Below are 13,475 nucleotides of genomic sequence, written 5' to 3'. Positions count from 1 at the left end.
CATACACAGTTTTTTGTTTTGTTTTTTTATACATGACCAAAACGTTATTTTGCTGTACAAAAAGAATCAGACTCTGAAATATTGTACAATTAGCTTGTGAAGGAAATCAAAAATGCATGTGGGCATAAATATAGGGATTGGGGAATTCAATGTAATGGTTTTTAGTCATCTCCCAGAGTTCTTTCTCTGGGCATAGCTGGTTCAGTTCATTACTGCTCCATTGGAAATGATTTGGTTGATCTCGTTGCTGAGGATGGCCAGGTCCATCAGAACTGGTCATCATATAGTATTGTTATTGAAGTATATAATGATCTCCTGGTCCTGCTCATTTCACTCAGCATCAGTTCGTGTAAGTCTCTCCAGGCCTTTCTGAAATCATCCTGTTGGTCATTTCTTACAGAACAGTAATATTCCATAATATTCATATACCACAATTTTTTCAGCCATTCTCCAACTGATGGACATCCATTCAGTTTCCAGTTTCTAGCCACTACAAAAAGGGCTGCCACAAACATTCGTGCACATACAGGTCCCTTTCCCTTCTTTATAATCTCTTTGGGATATAAGCCCAGTAGTAACACTGCTGGATCAAAGGGTATGCACAGTTTGCTAACTTTTTGAGCATAGTTCCAAACTACTCTCCAGAATGGTTGGATTCGTTCACAACTCCACCAACAATGCATCAATGTCCCAGTTTTCAAGTCAAGACAACTGAGGTTCCTTGATTTTACAACTAGTGATTTTTCCATTGCCACTGTTTATTAAGTACATTGTTCAAAGAGTTTATGGTCTAATAGAAAAAACTGTGATAGGTATAAAAATATGAATAAAGCATTTATATGCAGAGTATAACATCAGGGAATTCTTCTAAGTGCTGGTAATACAAATGGAAAAATAAGATAATCCTTATTCTCCAGGAACTCATGTTCCAGTGAAAGAAATAGCCCAAATGGAAGGTCTCAGCTGCCGGTCAGATGGAAAAACTTCATGGTTTTTAACCACGTAGTGGCGAAGTACAGAAATGTCTCTTCTTCAACAGTCCCATTGATAAAGTCATATCATTTTTCAATAGTGAACCATTTAACAATACCAAGGACTTTGGCAACAAATTTTTTTCTGTGTTTTCAATAGCTCATGACTGAAACAATTGCAGTAGAAATTGCTAGGCTGTATTTCCCCAGGTATTGCTTCCCAGGATGTTTGAGAACACTGGACTGAAAGCATTGTTATTTTCCGAAGTTCTTAGATTCAGAGTCTTGGACTATTACAGTAGACAAAATAATATATAAGTACTTAAGAAAGGCACAGAGTGTTACAATGAGGTCCATGAGATAGAGGTCATTACTGATGGGGGTGAGCCTCCACGTACAAGAAGGCATTTGAGCTAAGCAATAACAGTTGAATGGGATTTCAATTGGTAGAGGTCATGAAGAAGTAGGAGGACATTATTAACAGTATGAGCTAAGATGAAAAAAATAGGGAAAATGTGGTGTCAGTAGAGACTGACAAATTGCCTTGTTTGACTTCAGTATACAAAATAAAGCTTGGGAAGATAGAATGGCATTTAATTGTAAAAAAAAAAAAATTTAAATGTCAGGCTAAGAAGTTTGAAGCCACTGAGCAGTGTCTAGACAAGAGGTAATAAAGAATTATGTACTATAGTAATAACATATAGAATAGAAAAGAAAGATTCAAAAGGTCACAGGATAATTTAGAGGGACCTTGTTGCTGGTTAGTTGTGCTGTCTCTTCATGACTCTGTGAACTAATTGTCCCTGGAGTTTTCTTAGCAAAAATACTGCAGTGGTTTGCTATTTCCTTCTTCAGTTTAAGTCAGAGTTAAGTCACTTGCCCAGGGTCATACAGCTAATAAGTATGTGAGATCAGATTTGAATTCTGAACTTTATGACTCCAGGCTCATCATTCTACCACTGAACCACATTCTGACCAAAGGGACGTCAGGAATCATATAATCCTGGCCCCTTGTTTTACAAGTGAGGGGTCTCTGAGGACCAGAAAGTTGAAATTACTTATCCAAATTCATTCAAATAGCAAGAGATCCCAGATAGGATTTGAGTCCAGGATATTAGACTTCAAATATATTGTTTTTTCCACCATTTTAAAGTGATGCTTAGTTTCTCAGATCAACTAAGATACAGGAAAGATAATGTACATTGGAGAAGATATGGGAAAACTGGGATACTACTATATTGTTGATGGAGTTGTGAACTGATCCAACCATTCTGGAGAGCAGTTTGGAGCTATGCCCAAAGGACTACCAAACTGTGCTCACCCTTTGATACAGCAGTGTTTCTACTTGGCCTGTATTCCAAAGAGATGTTAAAGGAGGGAAAGGGACCCACATGTGCAAAAATGTTTGTGGCAGCCCTCTTTGTAGTAGAAAACTGGAAACTGAGTGGATACCCATCATTTGGAAAATGGCTGTGTAAGTTATGATACATGAATGTTATGGAATATTATTCTAAATTAAAACATGAGGAGATACCTGGAGAGATTTACATGAACTGATGCTAAGTGAAGTGAATAGAGCCAAGAGAACATTGTACACAGCAACAAAATTATATGGTGATCAATTCTGATAGACATGGCTCTTCTTAATAGCAAGATGATTTGGGCCAATGCTAATTGGCCAGATGCAACCAGATGCATCCAGAGAGAGATCTGTGGAGACTGAGTATGGATCACAATATAGTATTTTCTTCTTTTTGTTGTTGTTGTTGTTGTTTGCATTTTGTTTTCTCTCATTTTTAACTTTTTGGTCTGATTTTTCTTATGCAGCTATAATTGTGGAAATGTGTATAGAAGAATTGCACATGTTTAACATATATTTTATTACTTGCCCTCTAGGGGAGAGGGTGAGGAGAAAGGAAAGGGAAAAAAATTGGAACACCAAGTATTGCAAGAGTTGAAAATTATCTATGCACATGTTTTGAAGATAAAAAGATTAAAAAATAAAGTGGTGTTTAGTAAATGCTAATTGCCTAATTGTAAATATTTTTTACATATGGAACTTTTTCCTCTTTGTTTTATCTCTTTAGGGTGTTGACCTACTAAGATTAACTTTTTCTTCATTGTTTCAAATTGATTTCCATAGTGACATTATTGGTTCTACCAATGGAGCATCACCGTGCTTGTTTTCCCATGGCTCTTCCAACATTTGTCATTTTCCTTTTTGTCAGTTTATAAGTATGAGGTCTAGATTCAAGTAAATTCATCATTTTTTGAGATCTTAAGTCTTTGATTTAGTCATGAAGAGTGATCTCCTAAATTGAATCTTAAGAGTTCTTAATTAAATAAATTATAGCTTATTTCACTTTTAAGGGTGCCTTACATATTATGTATCTATTAGGATAAATAAATGCCTTTTTGGTTCATTTATTGCTTACTGTGTTATGCTTTTCTTATTTGGAAAGGCTTGCAGCTTCTACATTCACTTTGAAATAAAAAAATGTAACCATTGTTTTGTATCACCTTCATTTTCAAATATATCCCTCTCTTTAATTTAAGTTTGAAGTTAATTTTCACATTTAAAATAGGTCTTTATAAAGGATTATTAAGTAGATAATTGAAGTGTTCAATAATTTTTATTTTGAGATTTTAACTTGACATTAACTTGACATCCTTTTTCTTTATTAACCCCCATTCAATTTTTAAATGAATTTTACCTTAAAATATGTAGCAAAACAATCTTTTTTTTCTAAAAAATATTATTAACAATTTCTTTTTGCCTACAATTACAAATGAGATGCTAAAGATAGCAGTGTCTCTACAGAGTGTTGTTCCAGAGACGTTTTGGTACTCATATTTTGATTTTCCCAGCGTAAAGCAGTGGCTGCCATTATTTCTTCTTTAGTTCAATAGTATCTTTTACATTGGTATTTTTAAAATACTGAATTACATTGGTAATGTAAAAGAACCTCTTGGTTGCTTGGAATTCTCTTTTCTACTCGGAAAACTTAATTTTAGGAAAGCAATAAGGAGATTTTAAAAAAATATATTTTTTTAAGAATTAACACTTTTGTATAAAGAGGTTGGCTTAAATCTAGGGTTCTTAATGTGGAACCTATGAACTTGGGCTTAACATTTTTTTTTAAATAACTACATTTCAATATAATTGATTTCCTATATATTTTATTTTGTGCATTTAAAAGTATTATTCTTAGAGGGGAATCTTAGACCTTACCATCCTGCCGAAGGGAGTCCATGATGTAAAAATGGTTATGAACATCTGGCTCATATGATCTTTAGCATCCTTCCAATTTAATTCATTCTTCTGTTTATTTGTTTTTTCTATAGTCCTGATGGTCAGCCAACACTTCTTCCTCCAGATCATGTTCAGGAGTTGAACTTGAGGTCTACTGGCATGCTTAATGCTATTCAACGTTTTTTTGCATATCACATGATTGAAACATATGGCTGTGACTATTCCACAAGTGGATTTTCTTTGGATACTCTGCATTCCAAGCTCAAAGCTTTCCTTGAACTTCGGACTACAGATGGACCCAGACATGACACTTATGTTTTATATTACAGTGGTCACACTCATGGTACAGGAGAATGGGCTCTGGCAGGTAATCCACTGTTAGACTTTTTAAATGTTGAAAATATTTTTATCAATATAGACCTGTAGGTTCCTCTTAGTTATTGTCCATACACTGAGTTCTTGGTCATATGAAATCTCTTTACTAGGGATAACTTAAATTGCTATTAGAGAAAAGTCTTCTGGATTAAAGAAGAGAATCATAGCAGTTTAAAGGGAAAGAATCTTACTATTTTAAACCCAGTGATTTGATTTTTTTTTAAATACATAGATTTTCAGCATTAATACTACAGAGTATTTTTTAAAAGCTGTCTACCTTCTACAAATAAAGCATTTCAAGGGCTTTGTGAATTGTAAGAACAGAAGTTTTTTAGTACTTCATTTTGTTATTTATTTATTTCAAAGATGGCAGTGAAAAAAGTATTCAATTTTAATTCAGAAAGGGTAGCATAGTTGAAAGAATAGTATCTTTTACAAATAAGGAATCAGGGATTCTATTCCTTTCTCTGTCACTAACTGAATAAATGAGTTAACCTTTAGGGTCCTCCATTTAGCTATCATATGAGGAGGTTGGATTTAACCTGTAATATCCCTCCCGGCTCTTAAAATGATAGAATTTTCTGATAATGTTAGGCAACTTGAAAATATAAAATAAGAAACATATTTGTGGATATATACAATCTCAAGAATTTTGAAGTTGGAAGCCACATTAATGATCATTTGGTTGAATCCCATCACATGACTTCTGAGAGTTTAGAATGTTTTCTTTGAATTATTGTCCGAGGGAGATAAATATAAAAACATTTTCTTACTTTTAAGCCTGTTGATAACATATAGTTAAGTCCAGGTATTTTTAGTCATTAAGAATGTTGATCTAGTTGCACCTATTTAAAACATCTTTTCTTAGGAACATGAGAGAGTATTCTGTTTCTAAATCATCTGTTTTCTCTATTTCAGTAAAATAACAGTATATAGTTCATCTTTAATAATAGATGTTGTTATAAAATGCTTGTAAATTAAGAAAGTTTATAGTAAGATTCAAGAGAGAAAAAAGACCAACAAGTATTTTAGATGGAGCAGCTATTATTATTATTACTAATTTATATATTATAATATATTTCATATTACATATATAATATGTTTACATATTATATATACAATTATTATTAACCTTAAATTATTGTGCTCTGAGAAGTTATTAGCAAAATGATAAAGAATACAGCTGTTGAGTGAAAAAAGAGAATAAATATGGCATCAGTAGGTTTACTGCAAATCAATATAAAATATTGGTTATTCAAGAGTGAGCTTAAAATATATTAGTATTAGTGAAAGTCTTTGAAGATGAAATTAAATGCTTTTTGAGCTAATTATTTTAGTTGCTGAAATTAGAAATTTGTGATATTTCTCTGTGATGACCGCGTTTAGCACCTAGAATATATTAAAATCAACCTGTCAGAATAAGGGAAAATCCTTGATCTTTATTCTTTATAGAGGTGAAGGGGAATGGCGACAGGAAATGAGAGCAATTGCTGCACGAATCTGGCCAGCAGTGCCTCTGGCTCTCACATTCCACCCCCCCACCCCCTCACCCCCAAATCCTCTATGGATCTCTCATTACAACACATCAAACTTGCACAGAATGGACAGGGCCATTCTTTCTTCAAGCATATATTAATAGAGTATTGTCCAATTGCTAATTAGCATCAAGTGCTTGGGAACTCAGTGCAATGACTCAAGAACTTCAGCCCATTATATTTCTCTACTTGAGAAGGGTGGTGTCTAGGAAGGAACACAATATTGAAGATTAGCTTTCATCTATTCCCTCTATATCATATGTAAATAGTTTTTTACATGTTGTCTTCCATAATAGAATTTGAGCTCTTTGAGGACACAGACAGTGTATGTTTTAGCTTTTCTTTGTACCTCCATATATAGTTCAGGTCTAGTTCTGCTTATTGATTGGATAACTAGCAGCTATAGTCTGACCAGAGAAGAAGATAGTAGGACTATCATTATATTCCAATTCACAGAAGCTATGTCTCTTAATACAGTTCAAGATCAAATTAGTTTTTCTGTCAGACTTAAACTTTTGACTCCTGACAGATGCTTAGATTTTTTTTTTTTCATTTAAACTGATTTTTAGCTTTGGCTCCCCCTTTTCCTTGTGAAGCTGATTTCTTGGACCCAAGTATAAAACTTTACATTTTCCCTTATTAAATTTCATCTTATGAAATTCAGCCCAATTTTCTAACCTCTAAGGATCTTTATATCTTATTTTGATCATCTAGAATATTACCTAACCTTCCCATCTTTATCATTTGCAAATTGATAACCATACCATTTAATATTTATCACTGAATATAATATCGTTGTTGGCTGCAAGTTTTATGTCAAAACTCATAAGAGTTTTAAGTCCAAGGCCAGATGTAATCCCTAGTCTTTCTGAATCTGAGGCTGACTCTGGATATACAGTTCTTCTCTATATATCCTTTTAAAATTTTAGGGTTTTTTAGGTGCTGAGTTATTTCTTTTTATATTTTCCCAATTTGATTCCCAACTTTCCCATCCCTGATAACAGTACCATTCTTAATTAATCTTTATTTATATTTATATAATATATATATAATCTATATATATATATATATATATATAATATATATAATCTTTATTTATAATTAATCTCCATTAATCTTTATCCAAATACTGTCAAACATGCATTTCTCCTCTGTTTCCTGGATTCTCATATGTATGTATACTTTCTTAAAAATAGTATCTTCTCTGCATTTTCTTTTCCTTATCTTGAGACATGTTCTGATGATAGTTCTCATCCCAAGTTTCTCATACTTGTTGAGATCAAAATTACCTTTTTCATTTGAATGACTTACTTGCTGGAACAAGTTTCTCAAAGAAATGAGAATTAATTGAATTAAGGAAAAACATAATTGAATTCACTTTGGCAAGGAATAGGGACCATCTCATTTGTAGGGAAAAAAGAGAGGGGATAAAGATATTGAAAAGTTTTGAAGTATGAAGAGATATGAGTTAAAGAGAATTTCTTATTAGATGGTATCAGTCTTTTAACTGAAAATGCAAGTATACATCATCTGTGATCATCTGTTGTGTTGAACTGAAAGAGAAAAATACTTGAAATAGTTGCCCTTGGGGCTGATAAAAATCAGGACATCCCAAATTGAAGCATTTCTAAGCAATAGTATTGACTCCACTTAGGGTAAGCATTAGTGGCATAATGAGATAAATCAGTATATTTTTTGACTTTCTTTTACCAGCACCTAGCTACGTGGAAGGAATAATGGAGAAATAAGGAAAAAAACTCAGACCATTGCTTTCCTGAGTTTAATATTTGACTTTTTTCTTATATACCAGTTTAAATGAAGGATAATTATGAAACCACACAGCAAACTCTGAAATTTAAATACCTTACATTAGTGATATCAAACTCAAATAGAAACAGGCCACTAAACTATATTTAAGAATCCCTGTAGATTTAGATTTAGAAAATCAGAATATTCTGATTTTAATATTTCCTAGTCTACAACTCTATTTTCTCCACAAGGACAGGATGCCTGGAATGTTCAGTATTAACATTCTCTGTATTGTATGTTTATTTTGTTAAATATTTCCCAATTTTAATCTGGTTCTTCCCTCTGCAGTGTTGTAGGCTACCCATGGATTTGACACTCCTATTTTAGATGTTCTTGGAACATTTGTGTAGTTATCTTCTATTCTTCTGAACTAGAAACATTTAAAAAATAAAAACCATTCATAGTACCTCTAGTAAAATTAAATCTTTCAGTCCTTATCCATCAAAAATCAGGACAGATAAAAATAATATATTAGTTAAATTCAATATAATTGATCTTCCTTATTAAACTGGACAAATGAAAAGCCTGCGAGAGTTTCTGGGTTATTAATAATTAGCTTATTAGAGTAGCAAATAATAAATAAATTGAGGTCAGTGGTCTCTCATAACCAAAGATCTTTCATGAAAGTCATGGAATGTTTAAATACCTTTGGAAGAGTGGTATCCCTGAGAGTAATATTTCACTCTGAGTGAAAGGTGGGTTTTTTCTTATAAGGCACTGGGAAACATATATTTGATCATGTCATCACTCTCAGATCATTCTGCCTCTACAAAAAAAGTGATTCTCCACCCAGTCCTACTTGAACAATGGTGCAGTTATGACAAAAATTGCACCTAGCTAAGTTGGTCTGGGTTGGGTGAATTGAGGGACAAGGTGAGGAATGTCCTTGTGAGACTGGGATTTTAATGGAAAAAAAGCAAAAATTAAGATATTTCGGTCCTGTATATGAAATTGGTTATTAAATCATTTTTCTCATAATAATTTTCTCATAAATAAACTTCCTTTTAAAATAAGTCATATTCAAATTTATTAAACAAGTTTCTTGACTATCTCATTAAATCTTCTTTTTATGCAAATAGGATAACTTTTGTTTTTTAACTAGTCATATCTGGTTTTTTAAATGTCTCCTATAAAAGGAGATCTTTAAGTTTTAGATTGTATATTTAATTCCAAGAATTTGGAGTTTATTAATCTGAAATGTAAATAAAATGACTAGCGCCATGATAATAATTGCAAAGGTACTGGGCTTTAATTCCAGTGTTGCCAGTAATGAATTGTGTGACCTTGTCGGAAGCAGTTTTGACACCATCCCTCTTTATTATATTCCAGAGTTAACCTGCAAATCTTGAACTGTTTTCCTTCATTTTAACATAACACATAGTAGCATTTAACTTTTCTGGATGCCTTACCATCTTCCATATGAAAATACTTATAGCATGGGAAATATGGTGAGGAATATTGTGACCTTAATGGTCATCAGAAAACCACTAAGTCAGAGGCTCCTCAGCTACTACAACTAGGACTTTATATGGCTTTAGGTGACCAAAAAGCTGTGATGGGGGAACTGGAGCCAATCAAATTCCTTTTGTGGATTTGTCACCTTTTGTAGAAATTCAAAAGGTATATCTAATCCCTGTGGAAAGAGGCGCCTGGAGGAGGTACCCAGTGTTGTGGGTAGAGGGGAAAGAAGTGTCATCAGGGAAATGCTGGCAAATATTAGCCCTATCACAGACCATTCCTAAAATCTCCACCTCAGTTTCCTTAATCCAGATATCTTCAGACATCTTACTGTTGATTTTTCACTTTTTTTTGTAGGTGGAGACACATTACGACTTGACACACTTTTGGAATGGTGGAGAGAAAAGAATGGTTCTTTCTGTTCCCGACTTATTATTGTACTAGATAGTGAGAACTCAATCCCGTGGATTAAAGAAGTGAGAAAAATTAATGATCAATATATTGCAGTGCAGGGAGCCGAGATGACCAAGGTGGTGGACCTTGAAGAAGCTGACCCTGCACAGCTTGGTGACTTTACAAGAGACTGGGTAGAATACAACTGTAATGCTAACAGCAACATCAGCTGGGCCGAAAAGGGGCGTGCTGTGAAAGCAGTATATGGTGTGTCCAAAAGATGGAGCGACTACACTTTGCATTTGCCAACAGGAAGTGATGTTGCCAAGCACTGGATGTTATACTTTCCTCGTGTTACATACCCTCTAGTCCATTTGGCAAACTGGCTTTGTGGCCTAAACCTTTTCTGGATCTGCAAAGCTTGTTTTAGGTGCTTGAAAAGGTTAAAAATGAGGTGGTTTCTTCCTGCTGTGCTGGACACAGGACAAGGCTTCAAACTTGTCAAATCATAATTAGGAACCAAAGATGGAACATGACAGAGTCTTTTACTATCAAAAATGACTAACCTGCCACTTTTTATATACTATTTTTTGTGCGTGAAAGTTTCTTGCTACTTTATAGTTGCACTGTTTTCTTAAGCAATTGCCAGTATATGCAAAGGGTTGGAAACTCTATTATTTTAAACTAAAAAGTGTGTGCTTGGTGAATAACATTTGTAACCAAATTTCTCTGTAAGTGTATAAGATCTAATGTGACTGTACAATTTGAAAAAAGGTTGCAAGTTCACATATATTGGGGAGAGGAGGGGAAGACTGCTCTGAAATAATCATCCAAGAACAAAAATGCCTTATTTTCTAGGAGGAAACTAGAGCATGTACAACAAACTTCCTTGGCTACTATTATGGGGGGAAAAAAAATGGGTGTAAAAAAATCTCTTGCTCTGAATAGTATTAAAGACTGAGTTAAGACCATTAGAAAGTCCCCATGCCTATTGTAAATAGAAAAGATCCTTCCTATAATGAATGTTTTATAGTACAAATATGCAAAGCATGCAGGCCAGTGCCTTGAGATGCCTTTGCTGTGACCATTAAGAGAGCATAGAATTCAAAATTAGTCAGATTAGCTGTAATCCATTTAGGTATGATAGGCTAAAGGCGAAATAGAAATTACTTTTGCATGCATTGTTGGTAGCACCTGAATCAAAAGACTGGACAATTTTATAGTCTTATCTCAGGGTCATTTCACATTTTCTTAAGGACAGAAAATGTTAAATGCATAAACCTTCCAAAAAAACTCAATCTCTTCTTGCAAGGAATTGTCTTAAGTCAGAATATATTAATCAAAAAAAAAAAAAAAAGGTTATTCTGGCTCATCAGTGCTCATGTTCTTCCATAAAATTTATTATTTTTCACCACATAAAAATTAATATTATTTAGTTTAGGCTGGTAAGTTTTCTATTGACACACACATGATATATTATGTTAAAATATTTAATATTAACAGTTTTGTCAAAATGTGATAACTTAAGAAATTTTTAACCACAATATTTTCTATATTTAAACAGTAGTCTGTGATCAGTGTATTCCCTGAGGGATGGTTCACTCCCTACTCTTACTCATAATTTCTCAAATTTTAAATTTCTATTTTTGAGAAAGGAATAGGATTAAATTTGGGGGTCTGTCAGCACTTCTCTATTTAAGTTACTGTAGCTTTTCAAAATTAAGCCATTTTCCCCAATTTGACAGAGAATTGAAACTTTACCTTACATCTACCTCTTTCTACATGTAAAAATTGAGGATCTAGTTACTAATAGATAAGTTGCTAAAAGATCATGGATAAGTGCATCCCATTATCCATAACACATTGTTCCAGTCTACTAAATTCTGGTATATATAACATAATAGTGAATCTGTCCAACATTTTAAGTAATGTGTGGTAACATAAAACCCATAAAATAATTTATTTTGCTAATAATTTAGTGAATCTTAAAGGCAAGAAAAACTTTATAGGCATTAAAAGCCTGTGGTGGAGCAGCTCATCAGTACAGTGGTTAGAGCAGCAACCTTGGAGGCAGGAAGATCAGAGTTCAAATCTGGTCTCAGACACTTGACACTTACTAGATGTGTGACCATGGGCAAGTCATTTAACCCTGATTGCCTGGCAAAAAAAGAAAGAAAGAAATACTATAGCTTCAAAAAAGAGTTTAATTAATAAAAACTTATTTTTTCCAAATTCATTAGCATATCTTTTTTTTTTCAAATTTCCTAGAAGCTTCACTAGCACATCACTTTTTTTTTTTTATTTAAAGATAAACATCAAGAAAAAGAATCCTGAAAAAGAAATTTGAAAAAAAAAGAAAATGTTTAGGACTACAAAGCTTTATAGTTATTTTTGATACATGTTCCCTTTTACCGATTTCTGATAGGATAAGCATTGTCTTTGGAGGGAAAATGGGGCCAAGAAAGAACTTTTGGGAAAATGGGGCTTGAGCTTTGTGTAAATGCTTAAAAATTAATGAATTTTGAGAGCTACCCCCACTAACAGAAAAATGAAAATGACCATGTTAAAGCCAGTTAGCTTGGAATTTGTGAAAGCTTTTCTGAAGTTACTGTCCTAGATGCCAATGAACTCTGCACATGATTCATTAAATGCCAGTGGCTAGATTGGGATTTTAGTTGATAAAGCATTCCATTTTTCCTATTTGGAATTTTATATGGTTTAACTATAAAGTAATGAAACTTATTTTCACAGTTGTGTGATAGAGAATATGTGGAATGGTTTTCATCAGTCTCAGTATTACTTTGGTTATACCACATATTTAGAAAGGAATTAACTTGTAATAAGAGGCATGGAATTCAATCATTTTTTCACATATGCACCCTGCCCCCCACAATGGATAATTTGGATGTATTTATTTAATAGAAAATGAATTTGGCTTCATTTGTTTCCTCAAAGTTTGTGCCTTTCTAAAACCATAAAAGTATTTCTGCAGCCAATTTTAAAAGGTATGCAATGTGAATATATGATAAATAAAAGACAGAGTGTGGGTTCTGTCCCCTATGTATAGAGTCATGAGTTACACTTCAATCATTTATGTGCAATCATTTTTTCAAAAAAAGTTGGGTTGTTTTTTTTCCCTTTAGATCAAATCCTTCCTCCTTGAATTGCTTGGATCATTGTTTAATAGCTTTAAAAATTATTTTTGTTATCTATATATATGACACTATGATAAACTATTTCCAGAGCCCATTTTTATGATCAGCATTTTCTTAAGATTATATTAGTAGCAAAAAGGAATTTTTATGCTGTGTTAGTGGGTGGATTTTTTTTTTTTTTGAGTAAAATACCTTTATTGAAATCTATTTATTAAATGGATTTTTTTGTTTGTTTGAAATGATTTTGATCTAAAATACATTTGCTGTTTTGGATACTTCTAATATATATTCTTTCATATTGAGAGTTTTATTGTTTAGAAGTGATGTTTTATATTACATTTCTTCAGGCTACCATTAACTATATCAGAAGCAAACTTTCTTGGAAAATATGCCATTGCATTGGCTAATTACATGAATGTATAATTGATTTTATTTATTAGTAAAAGCTCAACAGAATTACATTATGACCTATCAGTACTTTTAATATCCCCTCTATTTATAACCACAAGATTGTAAGCTCTACAAA

General features: G+C 33.0%; 1 protein-coding gene across 4 annotated transcripts in view; it reads left to right on the top strand.

Annotated features, from left to right (window-relative positions):
* Positions 1-11,606, top strand: part of TMEM168 (transmembrane protein 168) — a 43,768-nt gene extending 32,162 nt beyond the window's left edge. For all 4 annotated transcript variants that reach the window (XM_003771517.4, XM_031938833.1, XM_031938834.1 and 1 more), the window contains 2 exons: positions 4,317-4,591; positions 9,759-11,606. In XM_003771517.4, the coding sequence (XP_003771565.1) occupies positions 4,317-4,591; positions 9,759-10,306 (823 nt within the window). In that variant the 3' untranslated portion in view covers positions 10,307-11,606. The remainder of the gene's footprint in view (positions 1-4,316; positions 4,592-9,758) is intronic.
* Positions 11,607-13,475: the final 1,869 nt, after the last annotated feature.

Source organism: Sarcophilus harrisii, chromosome 5 (assembly GCF_902635505.1).
Source record: "Sarcophilus harrisii chromosome 5, mSarHar1.11, whole genome shotgun sequence".
Lineage (NCBI taxonomy): Eukaryota > Metazoa > Chordata > Mammalia > Dasyuromorphia > Dasyuridae > Sarcophilus > Sarcophilus harrisii.
The sequence above is the reverse complement of the archived record's forward strand: the minus strand, read 5'-3'. Positions and strand labels throughout refer to the sequence as shown.